The following is a 20,988-nucleotide window of genomic DNA, read 5'->3' as shown; positions in this document are numbered from 1 at the left end:
CATTAAATGTAAATATTTACATAAATCTAGACAGCTCATAGGGTATTTTCTAGTCGAGCTGTGGTGTTATTCTAGATTTTATTATTTTTATTTTATATATTTTTAACGACGGTCGGCTTACTGCAGCAAAAATTTGTTTACTCCTGTCGACACACACACACCCCCATTCCCCACACACACACACACACATGCTGAAATATAGAGTCTTATACGGACTGTTCCACCCGGACAGATAATTGCTGCGTTTGACTTTCGCAAAATACTTTTTGAGGACCACAAATCGTCTTCGTTCCGCTTCAGCTAGGATGGATAACATCCTTAAGTAAAAGTATCTTTTGCAAAAGCTTTTGGCTTCTTCTTCTTCTTCAGCTCCGGCGATTTTCAATGTTTTCCCACTTTAGAATGTTTATTTGTTTGGCTTGCCGGCGCGTTGGCAGGCTTAATGCAAAAAATCAAAAAAAAAAGTAGAATAAAAATAACAACAATAGATTTAACTTGACGAAATGTATTTTCTTCTTATTTTTATTCCCGGCACGCGTAAAATTGGCAGAAAAGGTTACCCATAAAGTAGAGGAAGGAGTCGCTGTAAGGCATCAAATATGCCTGAGAAACTACATGAGACAAAGATATTGGCATAAGTCTCAAGTGAATATAAAAAAATACCCTCTGCTGTCAGTCGGGCAGCTATTGGATTCTGATGAGACACAATAGCTCACTTACAGGGTAGCTTTTGGTGCAGCACTCTCCATTCAAGGTTTTTTTTTTACTCAAGTGAATATAAATAAATACCCTTTGCTGTTAGTCTAGCATGTATTTCACAATAGCTCGTGTACAGGGTAGCCTTTAGTGCGGCACTCAAGACTTTTGCTTTTCCTTTTTCTCAAGTGAATATATAAGAATACCCTCCGCGGTCAGCCAGGCATCTGTAATACATAATAGCTCGTGTACAGGGTATCTTTTAGTGCGGCAATTTCCCCTAGAGGCTTTTCCTTTTACTCAAGTGAATATAAAAAAATAACCTCTGCTGTTAGTCTGACATCCATATACGTCTTATAAGACACAATAGCTCATTTACAGGGTAGCTTTTAGTGCAGCAGTCTCCACTCAAGGCTTTTCCTTTTCCTTTTACTCAAGTGAATATACAAGAATTCTTGCTGTTAGTCTGACATCTATATACTTCGTATAGGACACAATAGCTCATTTACAGGGTAGCTTTTAGTGCTGCACTCTCCACTCAAGTCTTTTCCTTTTACTCAAGTGAATATAAAAGAATACCCTCTGCTGTCAGTCTGACATCTATCGACTTCGTATAGGACACAATATCTCATTTACAGGGTAGCTTTTAGTGCAGCACTTTCCACTGAAGACTTTTCCTTTTACTCAAGTGAATATAAAAGAATACCCTCTGCTGTCAGTCCGACATCTATCGACTTCTTATAAGACACATTAGCTCATTTACAGGGTATCTTTCAGTGCAGCACTTTCCACTCGAGGAATTTCCTTTCACTTGTCGTTTTCTTGTGCCTGCGGCTGCTGCTCGAAATTGTTTTCTATTTAATTTTTTGTTTGTATTCTTCACATTTTGCTCTGTCCATAAAAATCGATAATCCTCTCAACAACAACAAGAAAAGGAGACGACTTATGCAAATTGTGTACAGGGTATGCTAAGGCGATCATAATACATGCTTTTAATTGCTCTGAAGAGCCGACAGACCACTAATGACTAACAGCTGACTAACTGGGGCGCTGCCACGCCCAGCTGGCTTCAAATGTCAGCACACACACACACACACACACACACACACACACACGCACACACATACACACACACACAGAGAGATTGAGAAACGGGGCACAGCATATTAAATTACTTGATGTCCGGGCTCCTAACGAGCCGGGGCCCAATTTACGGCCGTATTAGCGTTGACAGACGATGACGACCCAGCGCAACAGCCTCTGAAGACTCTCAAAACAAGTAGCAGCCTTTTGGTCGGGTGTGACCGACTATCGCATACCCTAAACCGAAAAAAAAACTTAAACTAAACTTATCGAAAAATAATGTTAAATAAATTGATTTAGTGAAAACTCTCTCAGCGGACACCTCTGTAAGGCGGACATTAATTTTTTCTAAAATAATTATATTAACAGAGCACATCAATGCCCTACCTCTAATAAGCGTACACTCCTCTTAAGCGGACATAGGAGAGTTTTTACAGTATAAAAGTTCAAAATTTTTAAAATAATTATATAACAGACCACATCCATAGCCTATCTCTAATAAGCGTACACTCCTCTTAAGCGAACATAAGAGAATTTTTATAGTATCAAATCTCAAAATTTCTAAAATAATTATATAACACAGCACATCAATGCCCTACCTCTAATAAGCGTACACTCCTCTTAAGCGTACACTCCTCTTAAGCGGACATAAATTAAACGACGACCCAAAAGAGTTTTCATTGTATCAAATTTCAAGTCTCTGGCTATTTAAGTTATTGAGATTGACGAGACCTTATACCCTTTTTTACCCAGCTTTAATGAGTTCAGGGTAGCCCAAATCTCAGGCTTTCCAGGCGTGTGTTTGTATTAGTATGCGTGTGTGTGTGTGCGTGTGTGTGTGTGTGAAATGCCTATTTAAACACTTTTATACACACGCACGCCCTAAATAAACGAAGGGGACACGTTGCCCAGTCTGAGCCTGAGGTTTTATGAATAACAACAGACAAGGATTTGTTAACGCACGCACAGTTACATGCGCCTAATACACACACACACACACGCACACACACACATGCACAGACAAGGGGACACGCACACTTGTCACCCATTTGGTTCGGCTTAACGCACATAATCTTCATGTCACTAATTCACCATTGTTTTATAACCCAACTATCTCCCTCCCCCTCTCTCCTCCTCTCTCTCCTCCTCTCTCTCCCTCACAGTTTACCCACCGGCATCACAGGACTTCCTGTGGCCGATGAGGATGCCGCGGCGCCCGTGGCCAGCTTTGCGTTTGTTGTGCCCTGGTGGCGCCAGGTGCTCTGGAGCATTCTATTTGGCGGCATGGTCATTGTGGCAACTGGCGGCAATCTAATTGTCGTCTGGATTGTGCTGACCACCAAGCGTATGCGCACCGTCACCAACTATTTTATAGGTGAGTATCCAATGTGTGTGCGTGTGCGTATGTGTGTGTGTGTGTGTGTGAACTAGGTGCACATTGCGTATGAGCTATAAATTGCGCATACGCCACGCTGGCCCTTTACAAACAATCTTTTGTGATTTTGTTTTCTATACCCTTGCAGGGGGTATTATAATTTTGTCGTAAAATGTATAACGCATAGAAGGAGACATCTCCGATCCCATAAAGTATATATATATTCTTGATCAGCATCAACAGCCGAGTCGATGACCGTCTGTCTGTTTCTATGCGAACTAGTTGCTCAGTTTTAAAGCTATCTGTATAAAACTTTGCAGAAGTTTTTCTTTCTGTTGCACGCAGTTCATATGTCAAAACCAGCTGGATCGGACCACTATATCATATAGCTGCCATAGGAACAATCGGTCGAAAAGTACGTTCTTGTATGAAAAACTTTTTTGTTTATAAAGATATCTTGACCAAATTCTGCTTTTATTAGTTTTATTTTGCACCTCATATATTTGTAAAATCCTATCAACATCGGATCACTATATCAAATAGCTGCCATAGGAACGATCGGTCGAAAATTTAGTTGTTGTTTGGAAAAGTTTTTTGTTTTTGAAGATATCTTAACCAAACTCGCTATTTATAAATTTCACTGTGTTTCCTTCATTTATGCAAAATCTTATTTACATCGGACCACTATATCATATGGCTGCCATAGGAACGATCGGGCGAAAAGTAGGATCTTATACAGAAAACTTTTTTTTTTCCATGATATCTTAACCATACTCGGCATTAACTATTTTCCCTATGCTTCTTAGATATGAGCAAAGTCTTATGAAAAGGTTGGGTCTGCAAGGGTATTAAATCTTCGGCGTGCCGAAGATAGCCCTTTTTCTCGCTTTGCCTTCAAAATTGCTCTCAATTAAAGCCGAAAATTCGTGGTACGTGCCAGTGCACAATTAATTAAATTATTTGCTTTATAAGCTGCGAGCTGCACTTCAACCGCAGCAAATGATTTTTGCGGCTTATTGTTTTTAGGCCCTCAGGCCTTTTAATACTTTTGCAATATTCGATTTGTATTTATTTAATTTAAAGTATTTCTTACACTCAAGTGTGCAGCTTTATTACGAGTATTCTGAAAATTAGACACTTGGCAGCGCAAAAAGGAATTACATCGTAATTATGACTGACTGATTGACTTACGGACTGATTGATGAAGAATAGAAAATTTGAAGCGCGGTTAAGTTGAAACTTTCACTTTCAAGTTTTCATGCAAATAAAGTTTAAATTGTTTCTTCGGAGAGCTCTGGATTATTTGGATAAAATATGCTATGCATCATATATATATATGACTGACTGATTGATTAACTTACGGACTGATTGATGAATGCACAGTTTCATTTCTTACTGTCAAAATTTGATTTAGCAAGTGTAGAAAATTTTTCAAAAGGTCAGAAAATAAGCCGAAAGGCTCAGATTATTTTGGATAAAATATGCTCCCAGCATATAAATAAAAGAATTTGCACTGACTGACTGATTGATTGACTTACGGACTGATTGATGGACGCACAGCTTCACTTCTTCAAGTTAAGAATAGAAAATATGAAGCGCGGTTAAGTTAAAAGTTTCACTTTTAAGGTTTTCATTCAAGTCAACTTAAAATAGCTTCTTCGGAGAGTTCTGAAAATGTTTTGCATCCCTCTAAGTTTCTCCAAACGTCAGAAAATAAGCCAAAAGGTTCAGATTAAACTGGATCAAATATGCTTGTCTCGCGAAAAGCCGAGATCAAGTAAATCAATTTAAATTCTAATATTCATTTACTTGATATACTCAAGGCTAACTAGGCAAAGGTTGCACTTCAAAGTTTTCATTCATTTCGGAGAGCTCTGGAAAGGTTCTTAATTTGGATGAAATACGCTTGTGTCGGGCAAAGCCGGTTAATATCTCAATTTCAACTCAAATACTCCTTTATTTGACATACTCAAGGCTAACTAGGCGAAGGTTAGCAGCAGTTGCTGTTTAACTTCGTTTGAGCTAAATTTTATTTGAATCGTAATTGCATTTCTAGAGATAATTTATGACTAAGGTTACCTAATGGAAGTGTTGCCCTCTCTCTTTCTCTCTCTCTCCTTCTCTGTCTGTCTCTCTCTCTTTCGCTTAGCTGTCCAATAATAATGCCATTACAGACATTGCTCTTTCCTTTCGAATGTCTTTAAACGGAAGATTGCTGACTGCGCCCTGTCTTTGTCCTGCCGAGTCATTTATATTGCATGCGAAAGTATGCATGTTTGCATGTCTGTCCGCATGTCCCCCCGTCCGACAGGGATTGCCGAAACCATTTAAAACAAAGGGGCATAAAAATGCAACCCACAACAACAGCAACAACAACTAACCCTGGCCAGATGCTGTCAGCTGACTGCCTTCCGACAATTGTCATACACACACTCGCACACACACACACACACACACACACACACTCGCACACACACACACACACTCGCACACACACACACACACACTCGCACACACATAAGCGAAAGCCCGCAGGCCTTATGCATGCACAAGTTGTCAATAAAAAAAAGAAAGTTGCGACCTTTACGAATTCTGAATACCCTTCAAGGCATGTAAATTATATGCGAGGTGCTTCTATAATTAATTTTATTTAATATATTTCAATAAATAAGGTTCATCTTAACTACCAGCAGATATAACCCGGCGTTGCTCGGTACAAGTAAATATTGCCAAACATTTGTATACTTTATAGTTATGTCATTCCTGCATGGACTCAAAACAAACCAAAAATCATACAAATCAGACGATTTGCCCTTCCACGCTGAGCTTAGCTCGTCTTTATATAAAATACTGGATTTTTTAATGATGACATTCTCGATTTCTCGAGAAGGAACCTACCAAGGTCTTCCAAACTTAACCTGTAACAATTGGTGATATGATAATATGATGAGGAATAATTTTATTTGGTTTATTAGAAATTATATTTTTCTTAACGTTTTTCTGAGCATTTTTTTCACAGAAGTTTATATTGATTAGTTGATTGGGAGCATTAATTAGATTAATTGAATTAGGAGTATCATGAGCCCCAGCTGGGATTCTTTGCTCCCACTGTGAGCTAAGGTCGTCTAGATATAGATATAATAATATAAATAATAATATATTAATATGTATATAATAAAGGATTTTTAATTTGTTTTTTAAATTAAGCAGTAATTTGTTTACTTAATTGAATTTGTTATTATCCACGAAGAACGAGAAAACAATCAATTTACAACGAGGAATTGAAGAAACATGTGTGTTAAATATAAGTATTAAATTTAGTTTTAGCTTTAATGTTAATTTCTTCCAGTTTTTATTATTATATATAAAGCAGTAGCTTTTAATTTGTTTACTTAATTTCTTATTATACGAAGAACGAGAAAACAATCTATTTACAACAAAGAATTAAAAGAAGTGTGTTTTAAAATAATTATTACAACCTTATTATTTTCTCCTATTTTCTTAATTTCATGAGTCGGCGTCAGCTCGTGTTCTCTTCTTCTTTTCTTAGAGTGCCCAGCTTCTATCTAGAAAAATACATATATACTAGTATATATACCATATACTAGTATATAAATATACTAGTATGTCTTATGCTACTATTGCTTTACAGCACTGGATGTTGTGGCTGTTAACTTTTAAAAGTTTACATGTTTGTTTACTGTTAACAATATTTAACAGAAATTTGAGAGGCTTTGTATGTGTCTCAAATTAATTTTTTTTTTTGTATAAATAGATATATCTAGTCAACAAGCCAATATTGATATGATATAGTTATCTCAATAAGAAGTAGACCCCATCTACCCTAGGAAAGGGTATCTGAAGGCAAACTAGTTGCACTGTCAGGCACAATAGAGTCTGAGATTCGCCCCCCTTCCCCTTCCCCCCTCACCTAGCTGGAAAGTTGACTTACTGCGGAACGGATGCTGTCGCTGGCATCGGGTGGCCCAAAGCCAGGCAAGTCCTCGTCTGGGCAGCTGTTATCTCAGCGCCATGATTATTATTATGTAAACTAAATGCCTTGAAGCCTCGAACGGCTTTGGAAGCCATTACAAAATTTGCATTTCTAAATACACGCTGCTCCCATTATTATTAGTTTACCAAGTTAAGTTTCCCCTGCTCGAAAAAGTGCCCGGTCACGCAACCAGCCGGACAGCTCCTCGGGGGTGAAACAAGCTGATAATATGCCAGCTTTATGATTTGAATTATTTTTGTTATATCTCATTTCTATCTGTGTCTGTGTTCATTCGCATTGTGATTCTGTCTTGATTAATTAAGACGATGCTCAATCGATATCAACTACGTGGCACTGACAGGCTTCGGGGGGCCCTTGGCCTTCTTGGCCAGGTCGTTTGCCAAAATCGACACGTTTGTGGGCGTGGCAAGAGCTCAGACACAGTCTAATGCGACAAGAGGAATATTCGTTATACTCGACTACAGCGAGAGAAGAGGATGTTGGATTGAAGTTAGAGATTTGGAACTTGGGATATATACTCGTGTGTATCCACGTTAGATATAGTTTGGAATGAAAGCGAGGTGTAAATAAAGAAAAGAAGGCTTTCCTAAAGTCTGTAATAAAGTGTCGGTGATTCAGTTAAGGGTTTGAACCAACTCGCTGGCTCCAGTTTCGCTTCGTGAGGCTGCTGTAACACATTATTGAATATTTTGATATATCTCTATATATAAAACTGTTTGTCCTGACTGACTTATTAACTGACTGACTGATTGACTGACTGACTGACTTAAAGCTTGACTGACTGATTGACTGACTGACTGACTTAAAGCTTGACTGATTGATTGTCTAACTGACTTATTGACTGGCTGACTGACTGATTGACTGACTTATTGACTGACTGATTGACTGACTGCCTGACTGACTTAATGACTGACTGGTTGACTGTCTGACTGACTTATTGACTGGCTGACTGACTTATTAACTGACTGACTGATTGACAGACTTATTGACTGGCTGACTGACCGACTGATTGACTGACTTATTGACTGACTGACTGACTGACTTATTGACTGACTGACTGACTGACTGACTGCCTAACTTATTGACTGACTGACTGAATTATTGACTGATTGACTGACTGACTGACTATCTTAGTGACTGACTGACTGACTGATCGGCTTCAAACTCATTTTTTAAGAACTTAAAACTTAAAACTTAAACGGTTTCCAGATGACCCATAATATCCTTGGTTTAAACATACCATTGATAGTGTCTTGGTGAACCAACAGTTCTAAATCTATGCAAAAAAAGCTCGGAAAGGATCCAAAAATATGTTTGTATGCTGTTTTCTTTCAGCCGTACCCTTCTCCCCCTATGGTTCCTAGATGACCGATATATCCTTGGCTTAACCATACCATAGATATAGTCCTGGCGATCCTATAGTTCCAAATCCCAACAAAATTCTCTTAAAAACTTTATCCACAATTAAATTGAGGTTTAAAAATTAACGGTCCCAAAATCCCCAATGCCCTGAGTCCGGCCGTTGGCTCACATTTTCAAGTCAAAATTCTGCTGAAATACCAGGCGAACAGAAATGCCCAGCAGGTAGATGCCCAGAAAAATTTATTTAAAAATTGTATTAACAGTCCACTGTTAATTAGCAGCTGCAGCTACAGTTCACTGTTAACTATCTGTTATTTTACAGTTCACTGTTAAGCAGCTGTTACTTAAGATATCACTGTTAACAGCTGCTGCTATGAGGGCGCGTGAGATTTCAACGAAAATTCGGCAAATATACCAGGCGAACAGAAATGCCCAGCAGGTAGACGAACTAAAATGAAAATGAAAAGTTTCATTGCATACCCAAACGGGGCGTGCGGAGGAGCAGCTGGGTGCCTAGATATAAACGAAAATTCGGCTGAAGTACCAGGCGAACAGAAATACCCAGCAGGCAGACAAACTAAAATTTTTGTTCATTGCATACCCACAAGGAGCATAAAAAGCATACATATTTTTGGACCGTTTCCGTGCGCATTTTGCAGGGATTCGGTCCTCTAGGCTCACTAGGACTATATCAATGGTATGGTATGACCAAGGATATGTGGGTCCACTAGGTACCGTCGATGGGGAGGGGGGCGGTTTGCTGGACGATGGCTGAAAGAAAAAGCATTCATGTTTTTTGTCTATTTCGGTCATTTAGGTTCGTTAGGACGTTATCTTTGGTAGGGTAAAACCAAGGATAAATGGGTCATCTAGGAACCGTTGGATTTGCTTTTTTGTTACATTTTTTTACAATTTTTTTGTTGCTTTTTTTTTAATTTTACTGTTATTATGGAAATAAATTTAATTCAACTTATGTGTATATTAAGTCTAACATTAAAATGTGCAAGGCTAGGGTGATTATATAAACCGATCTGTCAGGTAGATTGGATGGAATCGCCGCAATCTCCTCCACATTCGGACTCCAATTCTACGTCTCTTTAGAAGGCACCTAACCAGACGATTTGGATGATTTCCAAGCCGCGTATATATTTTTTACAAACAAACAAAATTAATATTTACAACTTCTTTATGTAAAACAAAATGATGTAAATTAGGCAAAATGCATTACAAAAATAATAAAAGTATTTTTTGCATATTATTGTTATACAAAATCATAAAAGGTTACGTTATTAACTTTGATTAATTTAAGGATTTGTTTGTTTGCTGTTTACTTCCACAATATGCTAGTTTAGTAGATTTTCAACTAAGTTTTTTTTCTCGCAGATTTCGTTTAAACAGTTAAGCATGAGCATCGGGAGCAGTATTCTCAACTGCCGTTACAAAAAAGTAGCCGAATCCAGTGTTCAAAATTGCTGGAAAAAGCTATTCGATTTTTTGTTAGAGTTGTCTTTGACACTAAATAGCCGACGGCCTCTAAAAGTAGCCAAATTTAGCCAGAAAAGAGTTGAATTGGCCACATTAATCAGAGGATCTGAGTTGAGCATCGGGAGCAAAAAAGTAGCCAAATCCAGTCTTAAAAATAGCTGAAAAAAACTATTTTGATGATTTTGTTTTAATATCTCGGGTAAATATTGTCTGATTTTCAAATATTATACCTTTTTGAATTCTTACGGATCCCTACTATCAATTGGCATTCAACGATTCGTTTGTAAAGTCAACCTTTCTTGATGATTTTTTGGTATATCTCGGCCAAATAGTGTTCGATTTGGTAATTTTATACCATTTTCGACTCGTAAGGATCAGTACTATCGATTGGCATCAAAAAAATAAAAATTTAATTTTTGACCAAAATCATCAAAATGGCAAGGGGTTACATCACGTTTTTTCTCAAATTCGGAGTCGGTTCGAAAATCGAAACTTTTTTGATGATTTTTATTGAATATCTCGGGTAAATGCTGTCCGATTTTGAAATGTTATACCTTTTTGAATTCGTAGGGATCCCTACTATCAATCTGCATTCAAATATTTTAAAAATCGATGGGTTAAAAAAAGTGGTTGACCAAAAAACGATTCGTTTGTAAAGTCAACCTTTTTGATGATTTTTTTGAATATCTCGGCCAAATAGTGTTCGATTTGGGAATTTTATACCATTTTCGACTCGTAAGGATCTGTACTATCGATTGGCATCAACAAAATAAAAATCTAATTTTTGACCAAAATCATCAAAATGGCACGTTTTGTCTCAAATTCGGAGTCGGTTCGAAAATCGAAACTTTTTTGATGATTTTTATTGAATATCTCGGGTAAATGCTGTCCGATTTTGAAATGTTATACGTTTTTGAATTCGTAGGGATCCCTACTATCAATCTGCATTCAAACATTTTAAAAATCGATGGGTTAAAAAAAGTGGTTGACCAAAAACCGATTCGTTTGTAAAGTCAACCTTTTTTGATGATTTTTTTTTAATATCTCGGCCAAATAGTGTTCGATTTGGGAATTTTATACCATTTTCGACTCGTAAGGATCAGTACTATTGATTGGCATCAAAAAAATAAAAATCTAATTTTTGACCAAAATCATCAAAATGGCAAGGGGTTACATCACGTTCTTTCTCAAATTCGGAGTCGGTTCGAAAATCGAAATTTTTTGATGATTTTTATTGAATATCTCGGGTAAATGCTGTCCGATTTTGAAATGTTATACCTCTTTGAATTCGTAGGGATCCCTACTATCAATCTGCATTCAAACATTTTAAAAATCGATGGGTTAAAAAAAGTGGTTGACCAAAAACCGATTCGTTTGTAAAGTCAACCTTTTTTGATGATTTTTTTTTAATATCTCGGCCAAATAGTGTTCGATTTGGGAATTTTATACCATTTTCGACTCGTAAGGATCAGTACTATCGATTGGCATCAAAAAAATAAAAATCTAATTTTTGACCAAAATCATCAAAATGGCAAGGGGTTACATCACGTTTTTTCTCAAATTCGGAGTCGGTTCGAAAATCGAAACTTTTTTGATGATTTTTATTGAATATCTCGGGTAAATGCTGTCCGATTTTGAAATGTTATACCTTTTTGAATTCGTAGGGATCCCTACTATCAATCTGCATTCAAAAATTTTAAAAATCGATGGGTTAAAAAAAGTTGTTGACCAAAAACCGATTCGTTTGTAAAGTCAACATTTTTTGATGATTTTTTTTGAATATCTCGGCCAAATAGTGTTCGATTTGGGAATTTTATACCATTTTCGACTCGTAAGGATCAGTACTATCGATTGGCATCAAAAAAATAAAAATCTAATTTTTGACCAAAATCATGAAAATGGCAAGGGGTTACATCACGTTTTTTCTCAAATTCGGAGTCGGTTCGAAAATCGAAACTTTTTTGATGATTTTTATTGAATATCTCGGGTAATTGCTGTCCGATTTTGAAATGTTATACCTTTTTGAATTCGTAGGGATCCCTACTATCAATCTGCATTCAAATATTTTAAAAATCGATGGGTTAAAAAAAGTGGTTGACCAAAAACCGATTCGTTTGTAAAGTCAACCTTTTCTGATGATTTTTTTTTAATATCTCGGCCAAATAGTGTTCGATTTGGGAATTTTATACCATTTTCGACTCGTAAGGATCAGTACTATTGATTGGCATCAAAAAAATAAAAATCTAATTTTTGACCAAAATCATCAAAATGGCAAGGGGTTACATCACGTTTTTTCTCAAATTCGGAGTCGGTTCGAAAATCGAAATTTTTTGATGATTTTTATTGAATATCTCGGGTAAATGCTGTCCGATTTTGAAATGTTATACGTTTTTGAATTCGTAGGGATCCCTACTATCAATCTGCATTCAAACATTTTAAAAATCGATGGGTTAAAAAAAGTGGTTGACCAAAAACCGATTCGTTTGTAAAGTCAACCTTTTTTGATGATTTTTTTTTAATATCTCGGCCAAATAGTGTTCGATTTGGGAATTTTATACCATTTTCGACTCGTAAGGATCAGTACTATTGATTGGCATCAAAAAAATAAAAATCTAATTTTTGACCAAAATCATCAAAATGGCAAGGGGTTACATCACGTTTTTTCTCAAATTCGGAGTCGGTTCGAAAATCGAAACTTTTTTGAAGATTTTTATTGAATATCTCGGGTAAATGCTGTCCGATTTTGAAATGTTATACCTTTTTGAATTCGTAGGGATCCCTACTATCAATCTGCATTCAAACATTTTAAAAATCGATGGGTTAAAAAAAGTGGTTGACCAAAAACCGATTCGTTTGTAAAGTCAACCTTTTTTGATGATTTTTTTTAATATCTCGGCCAAATAGTGTTCGATTTGGGAATTTTATACCATTTTCGACTCGTAAGGATCAGTACTATTGATTGGCATCAAAAAAATAAAAATCTAATTTTTGACCAAAATCATCAAAATGGCAAGGGGTTACATCACGTTTTTTCTCAAATTCGGAGTCGGTTCGAAAATCGAAACTTTTTTGATGATTTTTATTGAATATCTCGGGTAAATGCTGTCCGATTTTGAAATGTTATACCTTTTTGAATTCGTAGGGATCCCTACTATTAATCTGCATTCAAACATTTTAAAAATCGATGGGTTAAAAAAAGTGGTTGACCAAAAAACCGATTCGTTTGTAAAGTCAACCTTTTTTGATGATTTTTTTGAATATCTCGGCCAAATAGTGTTCGATTTGGGAATTTTATACCATTTTCGACTCGTAAGGATCAGTACTATCGATTGGCATCAAAAAAATAAAAATCTAATTTTTGACCAAAATCATCAAAATGGCAAGGGGTTACATCACGTTTTTTCTCAAATTCGGAGTCGGTTCGAAAATCGAAACTTTTTTGATGATTTTTATTGAATATCTCGGGTAAATGCTGTCCGATTTTGAAATGTTATACGTTTTTGAATTCGTAGGGATCCCTACTATCAATCTGCATTCAAACATTTTAAAAATCGATGGGTTAAAAAAAGTGGTTGACCAAAAACCGATTCGTTTGTAAAGTCAACCTTTTTTGATGATTTTTTTTAATATCTCGGCCAAATAGTGTTCGATTTGGGAATTTTATACCATTTTCGACTCGTAAGGATCAGTACTATTGATTGGCATCAAAAAAATAAAAATCTAATTTTTGACCAAAATCATCAAAATGGCAAGGGGTTACATCACGTTTTTTATCAAATTCGGAGTCGGTTCGAAAATCGAAACTTTTTTGATGATTTTTATTGAATATCTCGGGTAAATGCTGTCCGATTTTGAAATGTTATACCTTTTTGAATTCGTAGGGATCCCTACTATCAATCTGCATTCAAACATTTTAAAAATCGATGGGTTAAAAAAAGTGGTTGACCAAAAACCGATTCGTTTGTAAAGTCAACCTTTTTTGATGATTTTTTTGAATATCTCGGCCAAATAGTGTTCGATTTGGGAATTTTATACCATTTTCGACTCGTAAGGATCAGTACTATTGATTGGCATCAAAAAAATAAAAATCTAATTTTTGACCAAAATCATCAAAATGGCAAGGGGTTACATCACGTTTTTTCTCAAATTCGGAGTCGGTTCGAAAATCGAAACTTTTTTGATGATTTTTATTGAATATCTCGGGTAAATGCTGTCCGATTTTGAAATGTTATACGTTTTTGAATTCGTAGGGCTCCCTACTATCAATCTGCATTCAAACATTTTAAAAATCGATGGGTTAAAAAAAGTGGTTGACCAAAAACCGATTCGTTTGTAAAGTCAACCTTTTTTGATGATTTTTTTTAATATCTCGGCCAAATAGTGTTCGATTTGGGAATTTTATACCATTTTCGACTCGTAAGGATCAGTACTATTGATTGGCATCAAAAAAATAAAAATCTAATTTTTGACCAAAATCATCAAAATGGCAAGGGGTTACATCACGTTTTTTCTCAAATTCGGAGTCGGTTCGAAAATCGAAACTTTTTTGATGATTTTTATTGAATATCTCGGGTAAATGCTGTCCGATTTTGAAATGTTATACCTTTTTGAATTCGTAGGGATCCCTACTATCAATCTGCATTCAAACATTTTAAAAATCGATGGGTTAAAAAAAGTGGTTGACCAAAAACCGATTCGTTTGTAAAGTCAACCTTTTTTGATGATTTTTTTGAATATCTCGGCCAAATAGTGTTCGATTTGGGAATTTTATACCATTTTCGACTCGTAAGGATCAGTACTATCGATTGGCATCAAAAAAATAAAAATCTAATTTTTGACCAAAATCATCAAAATGGCAAGGGGTTACATCACGTTTTTTATCAAATTCGGAGTCGGTTCGAAAATCGAAACTTTTTTGATGATTTTTATTGAATATCTCGGGTAAATGCTGTCCGATTTTGAAATGTTATACCTTTTTGAATTCGTAGGGATCCCTACTATTAATCTGCATTCAAACATTTTAAAAATCGATGGGTTAAAAAAAGTGGTTGACCAAAAAACCGATTCGTTTGTAAAGTCAACCTTTTTTGATGATTTTTTTGAATATCTCGGCCAAATAGTGTTCGATTTGGGAATTTTATACCATTTTCGACTCGTAAGGATCAGTACTATCGATTGGCATCAAAAAAATAAAAATCTAATTTTTGACCAAAATCATCAAAATGGCAAGGGGTTACATCACGTTTTTTCTCAAATTCGGAGTCGGTTCGAAAATCGAAACTTTTTTGATGATTTTTATTGAATATCTCGGGTAAATGCTGTCCGATTTTGAAATGTTATACGTTTTTGAATTCGTAGGGATCCCTACTATCAATCTGCATTCAAACATTTTAAAAATCGATGGGTTAAAAAAGTGGTTGACCAAAAACCGATTCGTTTGTAAAGTCAACCTTTTTTGATGATTTTTTTTAATATCTCGGCCAAATAGTGTTCGATTTGGGAATTTTATACCATTTTCGACTCGTAAGGATCAGTACTATTGATTGGCATCAAAAAAATAAAAATCTAATTTTTGACCAAAATCATCAAAATGGCAAGGGGTTACATCACGTTTTTTATCAAATTCGGAGTCGGTTCGAAAATCGAAACTTTTTTGATGATTTTTATTGAATATCTCGGGTAAATGCTGTCCGATTTTGAAATGTTATACCTTTTTGAATTCGTAGGGATCCCTACTATCAATCTGCATTCAAACATTTTAAAAATCGATGGGTTAAAAAAAGTGGTTGACCAAAAACCGATTCGTTTGTAAAGTCAACCATTTTTGATGATTTTTTTTGAATATCTCGGCCAAATAGTGTTCGATTTGGGAATTTTATACCATTTTCGACTCGTAAGGATCAGTACTATTGATTGGCATCAAAAAAATAAAAATCTAATTTTTGACCAAAATCATCAAAATGGCAAGGGGTTACATCACGTTTTTTCTCAAATTCGGAGTCGGTTCGAAAATCGAAACTTTTTTGATGATTTTTATTGAATATCTCGGGTAAATGCTGTCCGATTTTGAAATGTTATACGTTTTTGAATTCGTAGGGATCCCTACTATCAATCTGCATTCAAACATTTTAAAAATCGATGGGTTAAAAAAAGTGGTTGACCAAAAACCGATTCGTTTGTAAAGTCAACCTTTTTTGATGATTTTTTTTAATATCTCGGCCAAATAGTGTTCGATTTGGGAATTTTATACCATTTTCGACTCGTAAGGATCAGTACTATTGATTGGCATCAAAAAAATAAAAATCTAATTTTTGACCAAAATCATCAAAATGGCAAGGGGTTACATCACGTTTTTTCTCAAATTCGGAGTCGGTTCGAAAATCGAAACTTTTTTGATGATTTTTATTGAATATCTCGGGTAAATGCTGTCCGATTTTGAAATGTTATACCTTTTTGAATTCGTAGGGATCCCTACTATCAATCTGCATTCAAACATTTTAAAAATCGATGGGTTAAAAAAAGTGGTTGACCAAAAACCGATTCGTTTGTAAAGTCAACCTTTTTTGATGATTTTTTTGAATATCTCGGCCAAATAGTGTTCGATTTGGGAATTTTATACCATTTTCGACTCGTAAGGATCAGTACTATCGATTGGCATCAAAAAAATAAAAATCTAATTTTTGACCAAAATCATCAAAATGGCAAGGGGTTACATCACGTTTTTTATCAAATTCGGAGTCGGTTCGAAAATCGAAACTTTTTTGATGATTTTTATTGAATATCTCGGGTAAATGCTGTCCGATTTTGAAATGTTATACCTTTTTGAATTCGTAGGGATCCCTACTATCAATCTGCATTCAAACATTTTAAAAATCGATGGGTTAAAAAAAGTGGTTGACCAAAAACCGATTCGTTTGTAAAGTCAACCTTTTTTGATGATTTTTTTGAATATCTCGGCCAAATAGTGTTTGATTTGGGAATTTTATACCATTTTCGACTCGTAAGGATCAGTACTATCGATTGGCATCAAAAAAATAAAAATCTAATTTTTGACCAAAATCATCAAAATGGCAAGGGGTTACATCACGTTTTTTCTCAAATTCGGAGTCGGTTCGAAAATCGAAACTTTTTTGATGATTTTTATTGAATATCTCGGGTAAATGCTGTCCGATTTTGAAATGTTATACCTTTTTGAATTCGTAGGGATCCCTACTATCAATCTGCATTCAAACATTTTAAAAATCGATGGGTTAAAAAAAGTGGTTGACCAAAAACCGATTCGTTTGTAAAGTCAACCTTTTTTGATGATTTTTTTTAATATCTCGGCCAAATAGTGTTCGATTTGGGAATTTTATACCATTTTCGACTCGTAAGGATCAGTACTATCGATTGGCATCAAAAAAATAAAAATCTAATTTTTGACCAAAATCATCAAAATGGCAAGGGGTTACATCACGTTTTTTCTCAAATTCGGAGTCGGTTCGAAAATCGAAACTTTTTTGATGATTTTTATTGAATATCTCGGGTAAATGCTGTCCGATTTTGAAATGTTATACCTTTTTGAATTCGTAGGGATCCCTACTATCAATCTGCATTCAAACATTTTAAAAATCGATGGGTTAAAAAAAGTGGTTGACCAAAAACCGATTCGTTTGTAAAGTCAACCTTTTTTGATGATTTTTTTGAATATCTCGGCCAAATAGTGTTCGATTTGGGAATTTTATACCATTTTCGACTCGTAAGGATCAGTACTATCGATTGGCATCAAAAAAATAAAAATCTAATTTTTGACCAAAATCATCAAAATGGCAAGGGGTTACATCACGTTTTTTCTCAAATTCGGAGTCGGTTCGAAAATCGAAACTTTTTTGATGATTTTTATTGAATATCTCGGGTAAATGCTGTCCGATTTTGAAATGTTATACCTTTTTGAATTCGTAGGGATCCCTACTATCAATCTGCATTCAAACATTTTAAAAATCGATGGGTTAAAAAAAGTGGTTGACCAAAAACCGATTCGTTTGTAAAGTCAACCTTTTTTGATGATTTTTTTGAATATCTCGGCCAAATAGTGTTCGATTTGGGAATTTTATACCATTTTGGACTCGTAAGGATCAGTACTATCGATTGGCATCAAAAAAATAAAAATCTAATTTTTGACCAAAATCATCAAAATGGCAAGGGGTTACATCACGTTTTTTCTCAAATTCGGAGTCGGTTCGAAAATCGAAACTTTTTTGATGATTTTTATTGAATATCTCGGGTAAATGCTGTCCGATTTTGAAATGTTATACCTTTTTGAATTCGTAGGGATCCCTACTATCAATCTGCATTCAAACATTTTAAAAATCGATGGGTTAAAAAAAGTGGTTGACCAAAAACCGATTCGTTTGTAAAGTCAACCTTTTTTGATGATTTTTTTGAATATCTCGGCCAAATAGTGTCCGATTTGGGAATTTTATACCATTTTCGACTCGTAAGGATCAGTACTATCGATTGGCATCAAAAAAATAAAAATCTAATTTTTGACCAAAATCATCAAAATGGCAAGGGGTTACATCACGTTTTTTCTCAAATTCGGAGTCGGTTCGAAAATCGAAACTTTTTTGATGATTTTTATTGAATATCTCGGGTAAATGCTGTCCGATTTTGAAATGTTATACCTTTTTGAATTCGTAGGGATCCCTACTATCAATCTGCATTCAAACATTTTAAAAATCGATGGGTTAGAAAAAGTGGTTGACCGAAAACCGATTCGTTTGTAAAGTCAACCTTTTTTGATGATTTTTTTGAATATCTCGGCCAAATAGTGTTCGATTTGGGAATTTTATACCATTTTGGACTCGTAAGGATCAGTACTATCGATTGGCATCAAAAAAATGAAAATCTAAATTTTGACCAAAATCATCAAATTGGCAAGGGGTTACATCACGTTTTTTCTCAAATTCGGGAGTCGGTTCGAAAATCGAAACTTTTTTGATGATTTTTATTGAATATCTCGGGTAAATATTGTCAGATTTTGAAATGTTATACCTTTTTGAATTCGTAGGGATCCCTACTATCAATCTGCATTCAAACATTTTAAAAATCGATGGGTGAAAAAAAGTGGTTGACCAAAAACCGATTCGTTTGTAAAGTCAACCTTTTTTGATGATTTTTTGTGAATATCTCGGCCAAATAGTGTCCGATTTGGGAATTTTATACCATTTTGACTCGTAAGGATCAGTACTATCGATTGGCATCAAAAAAATGAAAATCTAAATTTTTGACCAAAATCATCAAAATGGCAAGGGGTTACATCACGTTTTTTCTCAAATTCGGAGTCGGTTCGAAAATCGAAACTTTTTTGATGATTTTTATTGAATATCTCGGGTAAATACTGTCCGATTTTGAAATGTTATACCTTTTTGAATTCGTAGGGATCCCTACTATCAATCTGGCATTCAAACATTTTAAAAATCGATGGGTTAAAAAAAGTGGTTGACCAAAAACCGATTCGTTTGTAAAGTCAACCTTTTTTGATGATTTTTTTTGAATATCTCGGCCAAATAGTGTTCGATTTGGGAATTTTATACCATTTTGACTCGTAAGGATCAGTACTATCGATTGGCATCAAAAAAATGAAAATCTAAATTTTGACCAAAATCATCAAAATGGCAAGGGGTTACATCACGTTTTTTCTCAAATTCGGAGTCGGTTCGAAAATCGAAACTTTTTTGATGATTTTTATTGAATATCTCGGGTAAATACTGTCAGATTTTGAAATGTTATACCTTTTTGAATTCGTAGGGCATCCTACTATAAATTGGCATTCAAACATTTTAAAAATCGATGGGTGAAAAAAAGTGGTTGACCAAAAACCGATTCGTTTGTAAAGTCAACCTTTTTTGATGATTTTTTTGAATATCTCGGCCAAATAGTGTTCGATTTGGGAATTTTATACCATTTTCGACTCGTAAGGATCAGTACTATCGATTGGCATCAAAAAATGAAAATCTAAATTTTGACCAAAATCAACAAAATGGCAAGGGGTTACATCACGTTTTTTCTCAAATTCGGAGTCGGTTCGAAAATCGAAACTTTTTTGCTGATTTTTATTGAATATCTCGGGTAAATACTGTCAGATTTTGAAATGTTATACCTTTTTGAATTCGTAGGGATCCCTACTATCAATCTGCATTCAAACATTTTAAAAATCGATGGGTGAAAAAAAGTGGTTGACCAAAAACCGATTCGTTTGTAAAGTCAACCTTTTTTGATGATTTTTTGGAATATCTTGGCCAAACAGTGTCCGATTTGGGAATTTTATACCATTTTGGACTCGTAAGGATCAGTACTATCGATTGGCATCAAAAAAATGAAAATCTAATTTTTGACCAAAATCAACAAAATGGCAAGGGGTTACATCACGTTTTTTCTCAAATTCGGAGTCGGTTCGAAAATCGAAACTTTTTTGCTGATTTTTATTGAATATCTCGGGTAAATGCTGTCAGATTTTGAAATGTTATACCTTTTTGAATTCGTAGGGATCCCTACTATCAATTGGCATTCAAACATTTTAAAAATCGATGGGTGAAAAAAAGTGGTTGACCAAAAACCGATTCGTTTGTAAAGTCAACCTTTTTTGATGATTTTTTGGAATATCTCGGCCAAATAGTGTCCGATTTGGGAATTTTATACCATTTTGGACTCGTAAGGATCAGTACTATCGATTGGCATCAAAAAAATGAAAATCTAAATTTTGACGAAAATCAACAAATTGGCAAGGGGTTACATCACGTTTTTTCTCAAATTCGGAGTCGGTTCGAAAATCGAAACTTTTTTGCTGATTTTTATTGAATATCTCGGGTAAATACTGTCAGATTTTGAAATGTTATACCTTTTTGAATTCGTAGGGATCCCTACTATAAATTGGCATTCAAACATTTTAAAAATCGATGGGTGAAAAAAAGTGGTTGACCAAAAACCGATT

General features: G+C 35.1%; 1 protein-coding gene across 1 annotated transcript in view; it reads left to right on the top strand.

The window, feature by feature from the left end:
* The window catches only part of TkR99D (Tachykinin-like receptor at 99D), a 78,286-nt gene that overhangs the window by 38,582 nt on the left and 18,716 nt on the right, over nucleotides 1-20,988 (top strand). The window contains exon 4 of the mRNA XM_064694622.1: nucleotides 2,943-3,154. Within this exon, the coding sequence (XP_064550692.1) occupies nucleotides 2,943-3,154 (212 nt within the window). The remainder of the gene's footprint in view (nucleotides 1-2,942; nucleotides 3,155-20,988) is intronic.

The sequence above is a fragment of the Drosophila montana genome, unplaced genomic scaffold, assembly GCF_035044405.1.
Source record: "Drosophila montana isolate Dmon_TW-CO22-7 unplaced genomic scaffold, ASM3504440v1 contig_3733_1, whole genome shotgun sequence".
In the NCBI taxonomy this organism is placed as follows: Eukaryota; Metazoa; Arthropoda; class Insecta; order Diptera; family Drosophilidae; genus Drosophila; species Drosophila montana.
The sequence above is the reverse complement of the archived record's forward strand: the minus strand, read 5'-3'. Positions and strand labels throughout refer to the sequence as shown.